At 31.6% G+C, this 23,711-nt stretch overlaps 1 protein-coding gene across 4 annotated transcripts in view; it reads left to right on the top strand.

The window, feature by feature from the left end:
- The window catches only part of Usp25 (ubiquitin specific peptidase 25), a 136,432-nt gene that overhangs the window by 45,987 nt on the left and 66,734 nt on the right, over positions 1 to 23,711 (top strand). For 3 of the 4 annotated variants that reach the window (XM_046430476.2, XM_046430475.2, XM_046430477.2), the window contains exons 5-8: positions 4,709 to 4,871; positions 11,682 to 11,768; positions 19,255 to 19,392; positions 22,790 to 22,866. In XM_046430476.2, the coding sequence (XP_046286432.1) occupies positions 4,709 to 4,871; positions 11,682 to 11,768; positions 19,255 to 19,392; positions 22,790 to 22,866 (465 nt within the window). Of the gene's footprint in view, positions 1 to 4,708; positions 4,872 to 11,681; positions 11,769 to 12,196; positions 12,272 to 19,254; positions 19,393 to 22,789; positions 22,867 to 23,711 lie in introns of those variants that run through there. The other variant, XM_046430478.2, reaches the window with a different exon arrangement.

Genomic DNA, 23,711 nt, shown 5'->3' with positions numbered 1-23,711 from the left:
ATATAGATCTATGAGAAAGAATTATAGTGGATTTTTTATAGTAATTAAAACCTGGAAATAAACAAATATTATAAGAACAGAATGCTAAACAATGCAGGCATATTTACATGATGGGATTCTAAGCAGTCTATGGAAAATAGTTTCCTACTACTTGTAAAAATGTGAAGGAATCCTTAAAAAATGTGAGAAAGAAACCTGACATTAGAGAGTAGCTATTATATGATTTCATTCATATGATTTTTTTAGTTTTATATTAAAATATATCCATATGTGTATATATTTATATATTCCTTTCTGTTTTCAGATACCATTTATAACTCATAAATCTTTTAAAAGCTGAATATGGTGGTCCACACCTGTAATCCTAATTGAGGCAGGAGGATCACAAATTAATATTGATTAGCAAATTATCAAGGCCCTAAGTAATTTAGCAAGACCCTGACTCAAAATAAAATATAAAAAAAAGGTCTAGGCAATCCTGGTTACCCCCCCACACACATCTTTTAAAGATCAGAAGTAAATATAATAAAAAATATGCAAGCACTTTCAAGAAGGAAATTATTGTGTTGAGGATGTGGTTCAATGGTAGAGTGCTTGTCCAGCATGTGTTGGGCTCTGGCTTCTGCTGAAAAGCATAAGAAAAATTATTAAATATCATTGAAATACATTAAAGAGTGTACACGGGTATTTTGAAGAACCCAATCTTTGTAAAAAACATCACTTTTTCTTGAATTGATTTATGGGTTTAGTGTGATCTCAATCAGTATACAAGTTCTTACTTTATTATTTCTTTTAAATCGTTTCTACCTTTTGTTTTTCTCTTTCTTCTTTCCTTAATTCCTTTTAAAATTTTTGATTGATTTTTGCAGCTTAAATGATGCATGTTTTTCAATGAGTGTAATGCTTCACCAAGAGTCTTAGATAAGCTGCAGTGAGATATTTTTAACTTTACTGTGTGAGAGAGGAAAAGAGACAGCAAAATGTTTTGTTGTCTTGTTCTACTATTGATGTCAAGGTCACAACCAGTGTTGAGAAAATAAGAAAGCAGATGATGTGTGCTGGGGGTTGGATTTTTTATTTGTGAATGATGAGTTTGCCTCTCAGAATGTAACATTTTGTTATTGGCTTTCTCTGAATTCTCTAGGATTTACAACATTTATTTTCTCCCCTTTGTCAGTTATAATGCCTGAAATCTAGCTATTGCATACATTATACTGGGAAGTATCACTGGTAAGACCAGGGAAGGAACTCCTATGTAGGACTTCACTTCATAAAAGTTTGTATTTATGTTGAAAGTACTGGGTTATAGAACGTGAAAATCTTGGAAATAGAATACCACATGGGCAAAGAGGTTTGACTTTTAATTTTAAAAGAAAAAAAAATCAAGCTAACTTACTTTCTTCTAGTTATCATATATGGTCTAGAGGTAAAAAGAAATCCCTGTTTCTGTCTTTCAGATGCTAATGGGAGATACTCCTTGATTAATAGATACTTTTGGTGCAGTGTTTTTAAAGTCCTTTAGGAACCAGGAGAGGTGGTAGGATGAAGCCTGCTGAAGCATATAGTAAGATTATGCTGGTACACAGAAGTGAATGTATTAAAAGCTTTAAGTCAAGGAGATCACAGAATTATGGCTTTCTTCTTTTATGTACTTAATGGTGTTTTCTTTCACCAAGAAAACATTGAGAACCATAATTCTATCTTATGGGATGGCTAAGGAATATTATAATAAACCTATTTCTTTAAAACCTGTGTTTTTGTTATAATGAATAATAAGACTGTGACTAAATTGAGCAATATTAACAGTATCTATGTCAATAAATATGGTTTAGGAAATGGGCATTATTTTATTTTTGAACCTTAGGTGACTTTGAGGAGCAGTGAGCAATTATGAGCATCTCTCCAGCCCCAGTCAAATGGCTAATACATTTTGTACCTAATTTGACCTCTGTAAAGAACTTACTATGTAGGAATGCTAGGAAGGTGGTGTCTTGGTTTATATCACTATCCTCCTTTTTCTTCCAACTTTCTTTGCAGAACAGTATAACACAATTTAAGAAAGCAGCTTGGTAATCTTAGAAAGTACATTTGAAGCCATACATTCTCCCATGACCCAGTGGGAGAAGAGTGTGGGCAAGGGAACTAAAGAGCCTACACATTATCTCATTATTTAATGTAATATTCACATTGCACTGTTTGTTGTTTGTATATCCCATATATTTTTTTTAGGGGGGGGGCGTGGAGTGGTGTGGGGAGAGGTACACAAGAAGGAGACAAGATAATTAACTGTATCTAAAATGGTTTTAGAAAACTTCCTGGGGCTTAGTAATCTTAAACAGATCTGGAATTAAAAGAAAAAATTTGATCACCGGGCAGTCTAGGTTGTAGATTTTGGTTGGGTGGTTGATGCTTGTAAAAAATATAAGATCTAGTTTTGCTCAATTTCATCTTAGACTGAGTTCCATTCTATTATTACTTTCTGTAATTCATATATAAATTTTAAGTTTTGCAGACTGGGTTTATTTCACAGAAATTCTGTCCCTCAAATTTTCTATAACTAATGTATATATGACCTGTATATTATATATATATATAAATTTATATATATATAAATATATAAAATATATATTTAAATGTTTAAATATATAAATTATATATAAATATATAAAATTTATATATATATATATATATACATTTTTTTGTATATATATATATATATTTGTTCATTATATGTGTGATCTCATCTGTTGGCATTCAGAAGATTTGTTTTTTGCTAATATTTTATTATAATCAGTAGTTAGAATAGAGTAGTGGAAGTTTGTCTAATAGGAGATTCAAGATTAAACTTAATTTTCCTATATTTTGACCAGTCTATATTTTTAGAATATGCTTTAGAATTCTCCTTTTAAATGGTTATTGCATATGTCCACCAATGCTAATCAATTATTGGGCACTCTATCTGTCTCATGTATGATCACTAGTACTGGTTGTACTTTCTTGCTTGTGGTATTGTTTGTCTTGATTTCAGAAATTTCCTGCATGTTTACCAGAATACAAATAGATTTATTTTATGTATACATATGTATATGTTAAAAAAGAAACCAAAATTTTCAGTGGAAACACTTCCATTAATAAAAGTCAATAAAAAAGTGAAATACACTTTCTAAATACAAAAGCCATTTGTAGTACAGTTATTTTTGTATACCGTGCATTAACTTTTCTCTTTTGAGCATAAATTAGTTTCTGTGTACAAATTCACCTTGTTCTGGTTGATTATTATTATTTTTATGTTTATTATGCTGAACTACACAATTTGACCAAAACTTTTTTTTCTGAGGTTGGTTCTTTGGCTTTTTATCTCACCCTTGTGTTCTTGAAAACTTGCTTTCTGGTATCTGTGGATATTGTAGGTATATTCTGATTTTCTTTTGTCCCAATTCATCTAAATACCTCCACAGGACTTCTGTTGTCTTTTGTTGAAAAAGTATGGGGTCTGGAGTTGGAAGTAAAAGTTGATTTGGGGGCCAAGAGTACTGCTGCTAATGTTGGGCATCTTAAATATGATGGAAATGTAAATTCACTTTTTAAATAAATGTGTTTAGTTTAATCTTTACATTTTAACATATAGTTACTCATTTTTTATGTTTTATTCATTTTTAGAGACTGTTCCATGTTTACATAAGTTATTCCAAATAAAGATAACTTTGGAATCCTACTATTTAATGTCATGTTGTAAATACCACTGTTAGATATAAAAGTATATTATTTTGACACTTATTTGGGTGAGACAAAATCTCTTTAGATAAAGATGACTGAAGAGTGAATGAAGTTTTCTGGAGAATCCAAAAAAGTCGGAAAAACTCATTTTTGCTGAGGTTTTTGTAATTAACACAAAATAGCTTGAGACCCTTCAATGTTATTTATATTTATTAGAATAGTAACACACTTCTGGAGTATACAGATGTTTAGTTTGTATGTGGAAATTAGGCATGGTTGTAGATACATTGTTGCATCCTTACAAGCAAGAAAGACATCATTAAAGAAAGAGTAGCCTTGCTTTTGCCTGGCTGAACTGCATTTAACATATTCCATAGGTGAGTTTATTTTGGAAAGGTTAATAAGTAACTTTTGGGTTAATAAGTGACCACATGTTTTCTTTTTCTTTATTTAGCTGTCACAGAGTTACAGAGATTTTTAGAGCTGAAAGGAACATGATAATTTGTCTTATTTATCTTTTTTTTTAATAGAGAGGTAAAAGTGTAGTTTGTTTAGTTTTTATTTTTGTGATGATTCAGATTAATTGTTATAAAAAGTTGTTATTATATTGTAAATATGTACTTTAGTTCAGTGATTGCTCAGAAGATTTATCTAGGTGATATATTCCTGGTGTTAAGCCATTAATTTTTTGAAACACAATATAATATGCTTTTTGTTGCATAGTACTATCTTTTTGAGTTTGAAATTTTCTTTTTCTTGGGGAAAAAAAAATCTGCACGTGGTCTGTTGGCATTGCCACCACTATGCCTTTTCAAGAAAACTAACCTTTGCCTGAGTAAAGTTAGCATTAACTGTTACTTCCCCAGGCACGTTATCCAGAGTTTGAGTAGCATCAAAATGCTTAAAAGTTTATGGTATTATGCTTTTGCTTAGGCTATAGATTATATAATACCTTTTTTTTTTTTTTAATCATCTTCTCTCTTTGCTTAAGAGTTCTTGAAGCCAGCATAGCAGAAAATAAAGCATGTTTGAAGAGGACCCCTGCAGAAGTTTGGAGGGATTCTCGAAACCCTTATGATAGAAAAAGGCAGGACAAAGCTCCTGTTGGGCTAAAAAATGTTGGCAATACTTGTTGGTTTAGTGCTGTTATTCAGGTAAGTATCTTTTATTCATTTCTTTTTTTTTTGGTGGCCATGATAGAACTGAAAGTGGGCTGGGATTGTGTTCTTTTAGATTGTGTTAAACACAAGGGAAAGCAAGGTTTTAATATGCTCTTGTCTGTAAATTAGTTTGGGGATTGTAGTATCCCTTCACTTCTCTCCACTCTGTGTGTTTGTGTGTGTGTATGTGTGTGTGTGTGTGTGTGTGTGTGTTTCTCTTTTGGTGGTGGGATCAAACCCAGCGCCTCCTGCATGCTTGGCAAATGCTCTCAAACTTTGCTACATCCCCAGACCCAATGTGGAGCTTTAGCAGTAGACTACTACTTATGTACTTCTCCTTCCTTGATCTTAGGAATTGCTGTAGGGGTGGGAAGAAAATTTTTTGTATATATTTCCTTGCAGATTTAGGGAAGCATTACAATCAAGATACCCACAATTGGCTTTTGTGGGTCTGGTTGGATTTATTTGGATATACTGGGAAACTGTTATTCATAGTATTTTACTCATTTAAATAATTTTTTTCAATATGAAGAGGTATTTTATTTGAGGTTGGCATAGATTTACAAATAAGTTATTTTCAGTGCATATTAGGAAAATGTAAAAAATGTAAAATGTGAAAAATAAATAACAATAAATCAAGAATAACATGTTTTCTTTTAAACTTAGAAAACCTGTAGTAAAACTTTACCCTTAGTAAAGTTCTGTAACTTTTTCTAAAATACAAGATATTTGTATGTGTAGACATCCATGATTTTCTCAATTTTGAAAAATTTTCTTTATAATGTATTTACCTGATTACTTTGATTTTTTAAAAACTTTTTTTTTCTGATAATGACAGTTGTCATAATTTTTTACCATTCTCTGTTGACATTGATAATAAGATTACAAAACTTAAAACAATCTCTTGAGTAGTTGCGTATATTTAATTTTTTGTATTCTTAAAATTTTTGTGTTGTTTTTAGAAATTGAATTGTATCTTATTTTTTAGAGTTCCTAATGAGAATTTTTGTTCTTTTTTTAATTAAGGTTTTGTACATTTCATAGTTTAAAATTCATTTTAAAACATGCAATATAGTTTTAAGGCTGTGATCTGATTTTTTATGAATATGTTTTGCTGCCTGTATTTGACAAATGGTTGTTTTCCCAGTGCAATTAACAGCCAACAGTTGAGGCTCAGTGATTAGAAGTTTTTCTTTAAAAAGTACAAGAGAAAAGAAAATACTTGCAAACAATCAATATACATTAGTTAGAATAGGGATTTTTTAATATCATATTTATAGGAAAGTCCTTCTTGAGGTGATAATTAAATTATTAATAGATTTAGGAATGATCTCCTTTTATTTTTATAGGATAAACACTTTCCACTGTCTTCTTTCACACTTGGTAGAATAATCCATCTATTTTTACCTTAGATTTTGTTTTACATTTCAAATTTTTGGTGGGTTTTTTTGGGTTCTTGTTTTGGTTGGAGGGAATGGACTAGAAAAACATTGCTTGTCTTCTTACCTGCGAGTTTATTAAAACTGGTAATTTTACTAGCTTTAAATTTTTATCTAAAAGGCAAGTATACGTAATTGATATTCTTTATTTTTGTGATAAATTTCAGCAAATAGAAGAAGTAATCTTTTAACATTAAGTTTGGGTTATAGTGCCCTAAAAAGATAGTGAGTTTTTGGAACCTGGAAAAACATTGTCAGATTTTAGAAAAATTATGGGTGGGCCATAAAAGTTTGTCTAGATCACTTGAAGTTTTTTTTTTTTCCAACTCTTATACTATTTTAAGTATCTTTTTATTTTTCTTTAGTGACTATATCTTTTTTTCTTTTCACATTATTCTCAGATATAAAGAGATGTGACAGCTTATCATAAATGGAAATTTTCACTTATTAAAGGGAAGTTGAGCAGAAAACTTGCATTAGTATTTATTTGTTTTGATTTCTGAAGACTTGGAATTTGTTTCAAATTATGATTTGGATAGTAAAGTTTGATTTTATAGAATTTTCTTGTGTGGAACTTACTTAGTTGGCAGGACTTATATGAAACACTAGGTATTCTTTTCCTTGTGAGTATATTTACCAATTCCAGATGTTTACTGGAAATATAAACCTCTAACTTCAAAGTAGGTAGCTGGAGTAGGCTACAAAACGTATAACTGTATATACTTATTCCTTAGCTACTGGTACCAAAGTTTTAGAATAGGGAAACAATGTCAGAAAGGGAGTACAAACAAACTGGAGATTGTACTGAGAATGGGCTTAAATCTTTGGGTTCTAGTAATATTTTTGTGATTTCAGTTTGGCTATCAAACCCCTATCTAATCAAAATTGTTTCTGTTCTGTTCAACTGGAACTTTTATGTAGAAAATATTAATTATACCTGCTTCTCTTACTAGTGTATCAGAGATAGGCATTTAGAGGTGTATTGTCCTCCCTATATCTGGGGTGTTTAGTTAAGTAGTGAATCCACTCTTGATGACTTTAGCACCTGTCTCATTTGGATCCCTCTGAGATGCCCAGAAGTAAAGTGCTCATGCCTCTCAGTTTGCCTGAGTTAGTCTCAGTTTACTCCTATTGTAGATGTGTTGGCACATCTTAAAGTCTTTTATACTTAGAAAGATTGTAGGGTAGATAGTAAAGAAGGATTGTATCTAGAAGATTGTATTTAGAAAGGATTGTAGGGTAGATAGTAAAGAAGGATTGTACCTAGGAGACTGTATTTAGAAAGAATTGCAGGGTAGATAGTAAAGCATATACAAATAACCATAACTCCAGGTTTATCATATAACACTAGGTGAATCACATAACTCCAGCCTTATAAGTCATGTAATTCCTGATTGAAGTACAAGCATCCTGAGAGCAGAAGGCACAGCTGGGCTATGTTAAATGTCAGCGCATGCTAATATTGTCTGACACATTGGAATAGCCCCAGATCTTGCTGTCTCATAGCCCTTTGCTTCTTGAAGACATCTATAGCCATTCTTGTTTTCTTCTGTTATCTTTACTTTTCTATTTGACTTGGTTTTCTACTGAGGCAGATGAGTAGTTAGTTCTTTTATTTCACTTGCCTACAATTATTTTTGTTTTATCTCCCAACATAGTTCCAAAACAAGTTTAAAATAGTCACTCTTTGGTATATTTTCTACAAATTTTGAAAATGATACAGTATCCACTCAGTTGATTTTTGACTGACCTGATCTTTAAGGCATTTCCAGAAGTTGCTGCTGAGTAGATGATAAGCTAAATTTTTCACAGATTTGGAGTCTTAGTGAACACCTCAGACTTTCAGTTAGAATTCTTAAAGTGGAGAGCCTTCAATTGACTGAAAACTGAGAGTATTTAGGCTTTTTAGTTTCTGAGTCGTACAGCTTCAAATAATCGCATATTTTATCAAATTAAGGTAATTTGGGATTGCAAGTGAGTCCAGTCTAGCTTTTAGAAGCATATGTAAAACTCTGTGTTAGAAGATATTATGTAATATTTTGAGTTTTTGCATGCAATATTTAGCACTCAAATCAGCCATACCAGAAAATAAGGGAGAATAAAAAGAAAAAGTTGGATGATAGAAATATACTTATATGGAAACCAGAAGATTGTTAGTTATAATAATGTACTTACTATCATCAAAGAATTAAAAACAAGATTGAGAATTTTGACATTAAACTAAAAAACTAACAAAATGGACATTCTAGCATAGAAAATTATAATACAGGAAATAAATCAATGGGTGAATTGAACAGTGTATATCAGGTGCAACTAAAGAGAGTATTAGTTAACTAGACAATTGGTCTGAAGAATATTTTCAGAATAAAGCCATGAAATAAAGATAAGAGCATATCTTTAGATATTGGACGTAATGAATAGTACAAACATAATGTAGTTCCAGAGGGAGAGTAGAAGGCACAATGAAAATATAATATTTGAAGAGAAGATGACTGAGAATATTCTAAACCTGAAAGAGAGATCAAACCATAGCTTCAGGAAGCAACAGGAACCAAATAGTAGAAACAAAGAATACTGCACCAATGTACATCATAATAAAACGGAAAAAAAAAAAAAAAAAACTACAAAGAGAAAATCACAGAGTAATGAGATAGAAAAAGATCCAACGCGTCTATAAAGGAGCCAATGTCACCAACTGAATTTTCAACAGAAATGATGTCTTTAAAGTGCTGGAAAAAATTAAATGGCCATTTAGATTTCTGGCTCAGTAGAAATCTTCAGAAGTGAAGAATGTACCATTTTCTATCAAGCAGAGGCTGAAATGTTCTTCAGAGCTACACCAAACAAAATTCTAACGGTGTTCAGAAACAAAGAAAATGTTCTCCAATGGGAGCTCAGAATATCAAAGTAGTGTTGGGATCCTCCTATTTTGCCAGTATCTTTCCTTTTTAAATTCCTTGGAAGGATAGTTCATACTTTGCCCCCCTTATTTTTGTTCCATCTCTCCCATTCTCATTGCACCTCTTCTTTCTTCACCACTATACTGAAAAGGTGACTCCCTCATTGCCAAAGGTTATCTCCTGCCTTACTTCAGTGATATTGCATATCTTGTCCTTGAGATACGCCATTGATTATTTGATGATACATCAGAGTCTTTTTTAGTATTTTAAATCTTTACCGAGATATCCCTGAAAATGGCATTTTTTAAAGTTCCACAAGTTAAAAATTAAAAAAATAAAATAAATAAAGCTTCACACGTTATTGTGATACACAGCTAATGATTGAAAACCCTGCTTTTTCTCTTCCCCTTTCTCTTCTGATTTTTTTACTGTTCATACTTAAGTCTTTTTCAAACTTCTCCTCACCTACCAGCTTTAAAATCCTGCCTTTTCTCAAAGATTCTCATCTTTTTTTTTAAGATTTTTTTTGTTTTTTAAAATTTGCTCTAATTACTTTTACACGATCTTGATCTATTGTTACTGTATTCATATCCTTTCTCCTTTATAACATATAGTGTCATTGTTTTAACCTGCAGTTTTAAGATTATAATCTTCACAAGGGCAGAGACTATATATTTTTTTATTCTCTGCTATTCCTAGTGTCCAGCTTATGTTAGTTTTTTTGTTGCAATGATCTAAATAATTGACAAAACAATTTATGGGGGACAAGTTTGTTTTGGGCTCATGGTTTCAGAAGTTCAGTCCATGGTCTTCTGGCTCCTTTGTTCTAGGCCTGAGATGAGGCAGAATATAATGGTATAAGGGTATAATGGAGGAATTCTGCTCACTTCATGGTATCTAGGAAGCAGAGAGGGAGGCAGGAAATGTAAACCCCAAAGCACATTCCATAGTGACCCACTTCCTCCAGCTACTCCCCATCTGCTTGTAGTTAACCATCACCTAGTACAATAGTCCTTCCAAATTATTAATCCATCAAATGGATTAATCCACTAAGTAGGTTACAGTTCTCACAACCTTATCATTTCACCTCTGAATATCCCAACAATAAAACAGGAAATTTTGGGGAATACCTCATATCCAAACCACAGCAGTGTACTTTAAATATTTATTAAAAGAATGAATAAATAAGCTAAAAATGGTGGTAAGCACCTGGACCTAGCTGCTAAGGAGGCTGAGGTGGGAGATCACTTGAGACAAGGAGTTTGAGACCAGTCTGGACAACCTCATTTCAAAGAGAAAAAAAAATTATTTATTTCATGTACTCATAATGTGTAATTAAGAAATCCTTCCAGATTACAAGGTGGTCAAATATTTTTCTATAGTTTCTGCTATCAGAAACTGGTTTTATCTTTCATATTTTGGTCTTTAGTCCATCCATTTGTCTAGCTCCATTTCCTTATATGTAGTGATCCAGTTTTTCCAATAACCAACTGTTTGTTTTTCCTTTGATTCGTGCCACTACCTTATATTCTGTCAAATAGGCTAATTCATCTTTTATAAAATTCTATACATGATTTTATGTACAGTAATTTTCAAACTTAAAAAGCTATGACTCAAGAAAGAAATATAGTTTATGTTGTAAGACAGTTTATTCATGTTAGTAAAACATCTACCATTAAAAAATTTATAAAAAAAATAATGTGAATTTATTTGGTATAATGCTGATATTTTCCATTTTTAAAAATCATTGTTAAATAAATGTTTATTAAGATGACATAATGATAGGTTATAAAGAGCTGTTGAATACTTCTCCTTTTTATGAACATTTTTCATCTGTTCTCATTATACTCTCAGAATGATCAGCACCATGGAGTTATATTTCTATTGTTAAATTTATGTGTTTGCCTCCTTTCTTGGGCATAGAGATAATAAACATCTTTTTGTGTGTCTGTCACCTAGCATCTGTGGAATAAATTTGTTTGTACTCAGGTTTTCTAGGTAATTCTTAACGAACATAGAATGTCTACAAAGTTTCTTTACTTATTGTACATCTTTTATTTTGAGGAAACATCTCTCTCTCTCTCTCTCTCTCTCTCTATATATATATATATATATATATATATATTTATATATATATTTATATATATATTTATATATATATATACACACATATATGTGCATATATATGTATATATAGTAATATGTATATACTAATAACAACTTTAAATATTTTTTTTACATTGTACTTGAATAGTTTTTTGATTCACAGTAGATTAAATATTGCTAATTATCAAGTATATCAGAATATAAGAAATGAGACTTTCTCAGGGAGAAAATAGGCTGCCTTATGCTAGTTGCAACAGTTGTATATTAGCAGTAGAGTTGTCAAAAATAAGTCTTTGGACACCAATTTTACAATTCTATTTATAGAATTTCTCCTATCTTAAATTGTTGTTCTTTTTCAGTCATTATTCAATCTTTTGGAATTTAGAAGATTAGTTCTGAATTACAAACCTCCATCAAATGCTCAAGATTTACCCCGAAACCAAAAGGTAAAATTATAAAAGATCTTTCAACAGAGTACCTGTGCTTTTTTATATTCTATCATTTATTATTGCTTTGGGGCATTTATTTGCTTCATCAGATCTGAAACTGTTCGAATTTGAATGTCAACTCATTAATTTCTACCATAATAACTTATCATCCTTTGTTAGTATATTGTAAATATGACTTTTTCTTCACCTATACGTCAACAGTTAAATGCCAATTTTTTGGGTCAGTTTATTAACTTTTTCTAATTTTTCAGATTGTCAAATTTCTTAATAGGGTATAATTGATAATTTAAGATCTTTCATCAGTTTTTTCCTGAAAAATTGTGTGAAAATCATTTTCTTTTCAGTTGTTTTGAGTTCTTTAAAAAATAAAATTTAAACTTTGCAGTACAAATCTTTACTTTCTTTTTTTTGTTTGTTTTTTGAAGTTAATATTAGGCAATACAAAATAAGAGAACATGATATTGGAGTTACCTTGCCTGGCTTCTAGCTGTGGACCTAAGGCAAGTCACTTGTTCTCTCTGTGCACTTTCCTCTACAGAGTGTAATAATAACAGTAGTTATTTCATGGAGTTGCTCTGGGGATTAAATGAGGTAAAACATATAAAAGGCATAAAAGTGCCTGTTATACAGTAAGTGTATTAGGTATTAGCAATTATGAGTTGATAGTAATTTTTTTAAAAATAGAAATTAAAAAAATAGGACTGATTTGCAAGCAGACATTCATATTTAATAGACAGAATATTGACTGTGGTGATGATATGCTTAAGTGCTGGGCTTTAGTGATCTTGCTATAAAGAGTCCCTAGTCCTGAAATGCACTGGATTTAGGCAGAGAAGGTAAAGTTTTAGACTTCAGTAAAGTGCTGAACTTTGTGTGAACTGTTGTGGTAGTTATAAATTAATAAATTATGTTTTCCTTTTAGTGTTTAATTTTTAAAACCACTTTTCCTGCAAAGTATGTGAAACATTTGTTATGTACACTAGGGGGAATAGAACTTGATTTACAGCCAACTTTTCAGGCTGTCATCTCTGGGCTGTAAAGTGTCAGCCTGATAAATAATTTTGAACAGGGAATTAAGACCACTTGGCAAATGATCACACTGCCAGAGAAATTAAGCAAACCTGTCTGTCATTAACAGTTTTTACATGTAACTATTGCCTCCCTTTATCACAGTTGTTTGTTAATATTAACAGCTCTCATGTTTCACTTGAAGTATATATACATATAATTTGTATAGAGTTGTTTAGAATTATTATTTCCACTAATTTATTTTTGCATGTCTTCTGTACCTTTTATTTCCTGGATTTTATAGTTTACAGAGCTTTAATTTATTTTCATAGTAAGATGATGTTGGTTTGTAATCTTATATAAGCAGTAATCATTATATCCATGTTACATACCAGAGCTAGTTGTGAGGTTATGAACCTGTTCAGCACATGGTGGGAAAATGTGTGTTCAGCCTCTTTCTAGAGAAGTTTGCTTCTTGCAATGGAAGGATCAGAATCTTTGGTGTCTCTTTGGCTTAGAGAGTTGAAATACTTACTTCATTCTCTGAAAGACACTAATTTATATAAGATGGTTCCATAAATGAAGTTATTTTTTAATTTGGCATGACAACAGGACACACTACAATTTGCTACCTTTGAAGCAAATGTGATAATTATAGGTAGTTATTAATTACTGATTTTTGTTACATTCACTTGAGGTGATTAAAGACTGTTTTAAAAAGGTGTCAGTGTAACTTTTGTCACTTTTTATTTAATAGTGAATTTGTTTCTAATTCATAAAAAGTTTACTACTACTACAGTGAGCTTGAAAACAAATGTTAAGATATGAATACACTTAGAATTAATTTAATCAAATCAGAAAGATGTCATTTGTGTGCATTGCTAAGAGGATTTCTTTTGTTGGCTATTAAAGCTTGCCACAAATATTATGTATATCTTAAGTGAGAAGAAAAGATCATTAGTGTATTTGGAAATCAGATAATACTTTAGGTGGATATGCCTATTGCTTACAGAAATTGAAACTGTATTATACATTCATTTTCATTTGAACTATAAGGTAATCATGAGGTGACCAAAAAATAATATAGATTCTCAGTGCAATCATTCTTCTCCACTTCAGTGCTCTTTTGGCAAAAAAATGTTACAAACTGATGGTAAAACATTAAATGTTGAGAAAACAAGTATACTTAACTCCTTAATATTTAGTGGAAATTATTGTGCAAGGAGCTAAAAGCTTACTAATTTTTAGCCTATATTATTTATGTCTTGATTTAGGGCAAATGTTTCCAAATAAACAATGTTTTCCTCACTTTTCACCATGTGAAGGTAATCATTATAAGAGAAGGGAAGGTGCTTAGTTGAGTTCAATACTGTGTTCCTTAATTTTACAAAAAAAAAGGAGGCATTCTGGGATTTCCTGTCTTTAACTATGACAAAGTAACAGGGACTGAGTGTTTTACAAGTTCAATGTAAAAGAAAATAATAAAAGAGTAGAAATCACTCTTTCAGAAAAACAGTAGAAAAAAATTAAAGAATCCAAAGCTGCTTTTTGAGAAGATTGGTAAAGTTGATGAGCTTTTAGATAGACTGAGTAAGAACAAGGCAGAATAATATGTAAATGACAAATATAAGGAATGGAAAAGTAGGATGTCATTACATCATCCATATAAAACACACAATAATGCATTACTATCAACAAGAGAAGGACCTCGAACGCCACAATCCATTGAAATTTGCTGATGAAGAAATGAAAAGCATGGGATAACCCTATATCATACTGAAAAAAATCTCACAATTGCCGAGAGTACTATGGTACATGCCTAATCCCAGCAGTTTGGGAGGCTGAGATAGGAGGATCTCCGAGTTCAAACCCAGCCTCACCAACCTAGTGAGGCCCTAAGCAATTTAGTGAGATCCTGTTTCAAAATAAAAAATGCACAAGGATGTGGCTCAGTGATTAAGCACCCCTAGGTTCAATCATTGGTAACAGCTAAATAATCTTACTAGTGACATACCAGTTCTCTATAAAGTTTTACAGAAAACTGAAGAAGAGATAAAGCTTCCCAACAGATTATGGGAGCCTAGTATTATCCTGAAATCAAAAGTAAAATATATTTTAGGAAGAGAAAAATATATTTTAGGAAGAGAAAACTGAGATCAGTATTGTTCATGAATATGGAAAAAAGTGGCAGCGTTTTGGCAAATTGAATCCTGCAGTATATGTAAAGTATAATATCTCATGAGAAAGTGGGGTTTATATGGGAATGCAAAATTGGTTTTTCTACTTAAAAATCAGTCAATTTAATTCACCATATTAACAGATTGAGGAAGGAAAATGATACAATCTTCTCAATAGATGAAGAAAAAGGATTTGACAAAAGCTAACACTTACTTATGATGCAGTCTACCTAAAACTAGGAAGAAGAAAAGAACTTCCTCCTCCTGATAAAGCCCAATTACAAAAAAAAAAAAAAATCTACATGTAATATAATACTTAATGGTGAAACTGAATGCTTTTCTTCCAACAATCATGATGTCAGTCTTCAACACTTTAAATTTTGGACTGGAATTCTGAACCAGTGCCATACAACAAGAAAAGAAATGGGCATGGAGATGGGAAGTAAGAAATCAAAACTGTCTATATGGTTGGATTATTTATGTTGAAAATTCTAAGTACTTTACAAAAAAAGAAAATATATATTTTTCTTACCAAGAACAAGAAATAAAGTCAAACAGTACAAGGTCAACATACAAAATCATTTGTATTTTTGTGTACCAGTAACATAAAATTGGAAATTTAAATTAAAAAAATACTTCTGTACAGTGATATGTGAAATATGAAAAACTTAGGGAGAAATTTGCCAAAATATGAATAGGAAAGACCTGTGAACTTAAAATGCCAGAATATTGCTGAGAAAAATTAAATGAATAAAAGAACATACCATGTTCATGAATTGGAGGATTCAATATTGTTACCGTATCAGTTATCCTGAGAGATTAATCTATAGATGTCATGTAAGCTCAGTCATAATCCCATCATCCTTTTTTTATAGAAATTAGCTGATTGATTCTAGATATGTATGGAAATTTCAATATATATAAAAGCAGTAACAATTTATAAAAGTCAAAAAATATTGGAAGGATTACTTATCAGCATACTGTGCTATTGGCCAGAATATAATACATAGATCAGTGGAGCGGAATGAAGCCTGGAAATAGACCCACCCACGAGGTAAATAGATGTTAGTCAAAGTTACCAGAATAATTTACTGAGAAAAAAATACGTATTTTCCACAAATAACATAAAATAAATGATTTTCAATTTTTACCTGACCCTAAAATAATCCATAGTGGAGCATATTGTATTCTTAAAAATAAGAACTTAAGCCATAAAAATTCTTAACAATGGGGCTGGGGATGTGGCTCAAGCGGTAGCACACTTGCCTGGCATGGGTGGGGCTCTGGGTTTGATCCTCAGCACCACATAAAAATAAAATAAAGATGTTGTGTCCACTGAAAACTAAAAAAATTCTTGACAAAAACAGGGTAAAATTTTAATGTCCTTAGATTAAGCAATGGTTTTTTTAAGTAGAACAATACGAAGGCATTTATCCTAAAAGAAAAAAAAAAGATAAATTGGCATCAAAATTAATTTTAAGTTTTGAAAGATTTATGCAAAATGAAAAGGCATGCCACAGAGTGGGAGAAAAATAATTTATAAAACCAATAATTATTGATTACTTTTTTGAGGAAAATATTTGAATAAATGCTTCATGATAAAAATATGCAGAGAGTAGAAAACTACATGAAATAAATAATCAACATTGCTAGTCATTAAAAAAAATACAGAATAAGCTGCAGATGCCACTGTGTACCCACTTGAAGAAACAAAAATATAAGATAGCTCAAATTCAAGTGTTGATAGAATGCAGAGCTAGAACTCCATGGAAAACAGTTTGATAGCTATCAGCCATACAACCCACTCATTTCCCTTCAGGTTTTCATTAAAGGAAAATGGAAGAATATATATCCACACCGAAACATATCAGTATCTCTAGCAGTTGAAGAGGCTGATAGATCAATTAGTTGTGATAAATATCCCCATAATTTAATACTACACAGCAGGAAAACGTATTGAATTACTAATGCAAACAATCATATGGATGAGGCTCAAAATAATTAGCTGATTGAAAGAAACATGCCTAAAACAAATATTATAGCATTTAGTTTCATGTGTATAAATTCCTGTGAAATAGAAATGACTCTGTTCACATGGAATTGATGAGGGAATGACAGGGATGAAGAAATTTTGGAGGGTGATGGATAGGCAGGTGTACTGTCTTGAAATTGTGGCCATGATTTCATGAACACATACATGAATGAAGCTTGGAGATTTCTCTGCTTGATAATGTACAGAGCTATACATCAGTCATGATTTAAGAAACCTGTTTAAAAAAAAAACGAAGGCTAAAAGTTGTGTTCAATTGGTTTCTATTGATATTTTCATAATTTACCAAATTAGCTGCTCTTGACTTCATTTATATTTTTGCCTTTTGAAACTTGAGAAGGATTTTCTAGCTGTAGGAATTGACTGAGACAAAAATTTTTCAATGTTAAAACTATTTTACTTTCCAGATAAGCTCCTCAGCAGAATTTCTCTAAATTTTCAAAAATCATTGCTTTCTTTATGACTTGATAAGAAATGTCATTTAAAAACTGATTTGTCTTGAGTAAATGCTTCATGATAAAAGATATCCAGATATCACTGAAAGATGAAGAAATTAACGTCAGAAAACTAAGGGTTTTTTGGGAAATAATTTTGTTTCAATTCAATAAATTTTTTTTTTTCAAACTTACTTATATAGGGTAGTTGATGAGAAATTAGCAAGTATCAGAGACAAACCATGGATTGGTTTTCTTAGTCTTTATTGTTGATGAAATTTATTATATTTAAATGAAAACTATGTTCCTCAGAACTTAACACTTTTATGTCAAAATTAGTGTACTTTGTGATTAATTTAATGGTGTGTAGTTTTTGGATGAAGAGATAAGTATTTGGAATGAATTTTATTCCCTTTTACCTATTTTTTTAGAAGTTTTTTTTTTTTTTAATTGCAATCTGGAGAGCAGTTATTTCCATATGAATTATATTATTCTGGGCAGTACCTATAGAAAGATACACCCCTATAATTTTGTAATGTTGGAATGTTCTTATGTAAACATAGAATTTTTTTTTTTTTTTAGATTTAAGTAGTATATTCAAGCTTTATGTATTAAAATTGCTACTTCAAGAACTAAATATTATAACAATTGTTTGTCTTACCTATTATGATTCATTTTACTACCTTATGTGAATTACATGCTTTCATCTTGTTTAACAATGAATCGTTAGTGACTGGGGCTGCAGTTGTAGTTCAGTGGTATAGCACTACCTAGCATGTGTGCATCATTGGGTTCAATCCTTAGCACTACATAAGAAAATAAACAAACAAAATAAAAGTTTTAAGAAAAATTGTTAGTGAATGATAGTATTTTTTATTTTTCATGGAAGATTTGGTTTAATCAGTGAGAATTAAATGCTTGCTATGTATAGCAGCAAACTGTGGAAGAGATATTGAAATCTTTGAGAAGCTTAGAATCTTATATAGAATGAAAGTAAGATTTCAAGGACTGCCAGGAGGGTAATATATTAACCTCATATAAAAGTCTGACTTAAATTAATCATTAGGTTAATACTGTACTTATTAAAAAATTAAATAAAAATTATTATTACAATTAAATCATATTAAACATGATACTTAGTAATTCAGTTATAAAATAAGTATAGCAATTTTATAAAATATAAAATAATAAATGTGAATAACAATATTTATTAAATTGCTAATAAGGGTTCTAACAGTAGTATAATAATTAGGGTCATCACACAGCAGTGGCAATGGTGATTTGTAGTGGAGGGTGTTCATTTCAGTAGATAATGGAATTTGCAGGAATTGTTAATTTGGAAGCATCTAGAAAGGCTTCGTAGAGGAGGGAAGGGGGTTTTGCTTATTTGCTTGTATTGGGGAAAAGCACTCAGAGCAGCGCCTGGCATGTAGTGAGCACTCATTGAATGCTGGCTGTTACTGTTACTCTTGCCATCACCAGCTGGGCCTAGATGAATGGGAAGGATTATAATAAACAGACTTGAATGAGGAGGATATTCTTGGCTGGGTAATTACATGATTTGCTATGAATATGTGGCATTTATTCTGAAATCATGAGCCTAGCCTAGGCCCTCTGCTGTTACATGCGTGGCTCTTTTGAGTCCTATAGATGGTAACAAAACTGTTCTTTCAATATGATAGAGAATGCTGGATTTATGCCTGATCTTTATTAGTTAGTCTAATTTTGGTTAGTATTAACATATTTGTTTACTTATAAAGATTTTGCTAATCTTCACTAAGGTTTTAGATTCTTATTATTTTTTTCCCCAATAGGAACATCGGAATTTGCCTTTTATGTGTGAGCTGAGATATCTATTTGCACTTCTTGTTGGTACCAAAAGGAAATACGTTGATCCATCAAGAGCAGTTGAAATTCTTAAGGATGCCTTCAAGTCAAATGACTCACAGCAGGTAGATTTCTTGTACTGTTTTATTTAAGCTGATCTGTCCTTCAGCAGTTTTTACTAGAATATGTAATAATTTAGAATTGGTTGTTCAGCTTTATTACAAATAACCTGGAGTTATTTAAAACATGGTTTATTTGGAAGATTTACTTTTAAATTAACCAAAGGAAAGTGATCTTGGAAGTGTCAAGAAAAGTGAAGTTGTGATTTATATTATAATTGAAGATGATAAGGGAAAACAGTGGATAAAATGAAGAATGTTCACTTGTGATTAAAATAATCTCAACAAATTTGTGACAACCCAGTGTCAGTATAGTATAATGCTTTTGATGTTGCTGTTTTTGCTGTTAGGAGGTAATTTTTCTTTACTCAGAAAATGTTTTTGAAAGAACTTGACTTTTTTTTTGTGTTTCATTGTGTAAATAGTGTTATCATAGTAGCTATTTATCCATTTGTTAAAAATACTATTGAGGATTTTTCATGTAGAAATATGAAATATCTGTAAAAAACCAATATTTTCTCACATTGAGAAGTCAGAGCAATTAAGGAAAACCAAAAGGAATGAAAAGGTGGTAGGGATAATGAGCGTTGAAAAAGGTACTAGTGCTGAAGCAAAGGGCAAATGATGAAATAATATTTGAGAAGAGGCTTAAAAAGCCACATTTTTTTTTTTTTTTGTAGTGTACTTTTTATAGTCCTTGGATCTATCTCTGTGTCAATGTGTGGAAAGGGAATTTGGAGACAGGCTCTGAGAAATTCTGTTACTGTGTTTCTAGTCTGCCTGCCAGCTTGGCCTGTTGACACCCTCTCCATCTTTTTAAAATAACACCTTGTATGGCAATTATCAGCAGACAGAAAGGGTCTCACATCCAGTTTTCTTCTGTTGATTTTTTTTCTTTTTTGAAACCATTTCTAACGATGGCCCCCTGCCTGTTTGGTTCAGCATTATTTCATCTGTGTTATGTACTATCATGTTACATGTGCATAACACAGAAGCCAAAAGAAATGGCTGGATCTGATCCCAAACCTCCATTTTAAGGACACTTCTTCTGAATATTTTTTACTTATGTATTCATTCATTCCTTTATTTCAGTTGCATTCTTTTCTTTTTTAGTATGTATACTTTCTTCTCCAGTGACTCTTAATATATAGTTACATTTTGACACTTTACAGATTAATTCTGTTAAATTCTTTTTTATCTGGAATTAACTTTTTCCCTTGTTTTCCTTGTTTACTTGTTTACTTCCTTCTTTGTTGATGCTTTCCACAGATATGTAGTGGTATTTGAGTGTCTTTTCATATTTAAAGATGACACAGCATACACACTTTTTGAGCCATACATAGTTGGGGCTTTTCCAGTTTGAGTTAAGAGTCCAAATGGAAACAGTTAGCTCTGCTGTTACATGCTCCTGAATGCTGCAGTATGAATGTTTTTGCTTTGAGTTGACTGACTAGTTTTCTTGCTGTTGATTCTTTTATCTCTTTTAAAGTAGAGGCATATCAGTTCAAGTTGATAAAGGTTTGATTCTCTTCTGTTCCCTTAAACTCTTGACTCTGAAGTATATATAATGACTAAGTGGAATACATCTATAGTGACATGTACATCATCCTTATTTTGAAAAAGTGAATATATACTTGAATTTTACATTCTTCCTAAATGTTTAAATTACATATTTTGAAATATTTAAGGGTCTTTATGGGAGACCTTTTGGGTATGCAGTAGTACTATCAATTTTAATCATTCTTTTGTTTTAGTTTACAAGTACTAATAATGAAATAATAAAGATCTAGTTTTATTTTCTTTTGGTGAAAGTTAGATTGATTGCTAAAAAGGGGATTAACTTCTACCAAAAGACTTGAGAAAAATAGGAACCTTTTTCATTCCTTGTTAATGTAATCGTCAAGATAAGTTATAGAAAATTATGGACATTGTTTTAAGGGTTAGATTAGTTTCCTAGGACCGCTCTAACAAATCACCAGAAACCAGTGGCTTAAAAAAAAAAAAAAAAAAAAAAAGAAAAGAAAAGAAAAGAAAGAAAGAAAAAGGAAAATTGTTATTTCATTGTAGAGGCCGGAGATCCCAAATAAAGGTTCTGGCAGAGCCATGTACCCTGCAGCAGTTCTAGGGGGAAATCCTTCCTTGCCTCTACCAATTATCAATTCCTGGTGACTCCTGGTGTCCCTTGGGTTGTAGCAGGATAGCTTCAGTTTCTGTCTGTCTTTGAATGTCCTTTTATCTGGAGGGTCTGTGTCTGGTCTTCTGTTTCTCCCAGGAATATCCATTCTAAAAATCCAATGATTTAGAATCTACTCTTACCACCATTATCTCATCTTGAGATTCTTGTCTTAATTATACCTACAAAGACCCATATTCCTTATTCTGAGGTTTTAAACAATTATATAATTTGGTGGGCCACTGTATATGATGTGAATGTATGAAACTGGATTTTTGTGCTAGTGTAGCTAGCCTTCTCTAACTGTGTTTCTGGAGCAATTTACTTAAGCAGTTAACTTCTAGATGTTAGTGCCAGTATTTTTCAGGTCAGTATATTGACCTAGACTCTCTTCAAAAAGTCTAGCTGGAAAAATATATATGGTCCATTTTATAGTTAGGGCTGTTTAGATAAGTAAAGGCAGGTGGCCTGTGCTGATTCATCTGTTTTTGTGCAGTCTTAGTAGGGTTGTTTTATTTTCTTCCCTTATGTTCTTTGTGGACCTGTTCCTCTGTCTTCCAGCTCATGTTGTTCAAAGAGTTATGGTGGTTGATTAGTACATCTGCCACTACTTTTTCTTACTTTTCTATGTTAGGAAAGCAAGGATCAAAGAAAGAGGTGTCAAAATTGACATATGTACTGGATCTGAATGGAGTATCAGTTTGAAGTTCATAGGATCATGAACTCTGGTGAGGAGTTAGTGGTTAGTTGGACTTAATTTCTTGAAGTAAACAAGTCTTCTAGTACAGGTGGCTGTGGCTTTAAAAAGTTGTATGTATTAGTTGAATTAAAAAACGGATTTCTTAAGAAGCACAAGTTCTTATTTCTAAGATGCTTTATAAAATGAAGAACCTTTGGTAATATGAGTTTCATTTTACAAAGACTCACTTCGGAGTTCCATTGGGCATGCTTTTATGTGTGTGTGTGTGTGTGTGTGTGTGTATACATCCATACACACATATGTATTTTTTTCTCCTATATTGAAACCTAGTAACAATGATTGTGTTTTTTCCCTCAAGTTATGATTTCATACCCTTAAATGTTAAATTACCAGTGTTCATTGGAATTGGTGATACTTTTATGTGGAGTTGGTATTATACATTTCAGTGACTGGCTATAGGTTTTATGTTGCAAAAGTTATTATTTTTATTAGTAGGCTAAAATATCAACAAGACTTTTTTCTTTCCACAGCAAGATGTGAGCGAGTTTACACACAAATTATTAGATTGGTTAGAAGATGCCTTCCAAATGAAAGCTGAAGAGGAGACGTAAGTTACCATAAAGTTTAGTGATGGGAATTTAGGAGGTGAATGAATAGGACTTTTTCTCATATGTATTCCATGTCAACAAAGAAACAGGAAACCAAGATAAACTTGTGGGAGTCCCAATATTATCTGTGTTATTGATAAATTGGAATTTATTGCAAAATTTGAGTTGCTTTCATTTTCCAATATAAGATCAGAATTTTGTCAGGAAGAGCTACAAAGTGGTTCTTGAGAGATCCAGTCTTACATATCTAGTTCTTTTTCTTAGATTCAAAGATCATTTGTCATAAGGAGTAGTGGTAAAGTAATGGGTTAATGGTGGAGAAATTAAAAAGACATTACTCTGATAAAGTTCTATCACATGGCAAACTGTGAACAGGAGTATAAACTTTCTCCTCAGTATCCTATACTACTTATTCTTTATTCATTAGGTTTAACTATTAAAACTTTGGTTATTTAAAGTATTTTACTGGCCTCCTTGAAAGAGAAGTCAGTACTTTTAGGGCAACCCTGTTCCTACCCTCATTAGGCCATTCTCCAAATATCAACCGTTTGTTCCTTAATTTTTTTCTTGGAACACCAGTGGACTATTTAGATTGTCATCACAGGCTCTGACACGAACCTTACCAGATTTAGTTATACGTAGAATACGTAGAACACAGAGAGAAATCCCATGCTTAAAATTCTCTTCTGTTTCTTTTTTCCTATTTTCAAATTATGGATACTCTTACAGCCCAATAAAGTTCATCGTAACATAATATGCAATGAGATTAAGGTTCAAGATATTCTAGTCATGCAGTATTAATAACGAAGACATGCTTCTGAACTTTAATATAGGTGCTCCCCCA

Source organism: Marmota monax, unplaced genomic scaffold, assembly GCF_021218885.2.
Source record: "Marmota monax isolate L192 unplaced genomic scaffold, Marmota_monax_Labrador192_F-V1.1 WCK01_AAM20220418_F8-fsc00016, whole genome shotgun sequence".
Classification (NCBI taxonomy): Eukaryota; Metazoa; Chordata; class Mammalia; order Rodentia; family Sciuridae; genus Marmota; species Marmota monax.
Note: the sequence above shows the minus strand (reverse complement) of the source record. Positions and strands in the feature narration are given on the sequence as shown.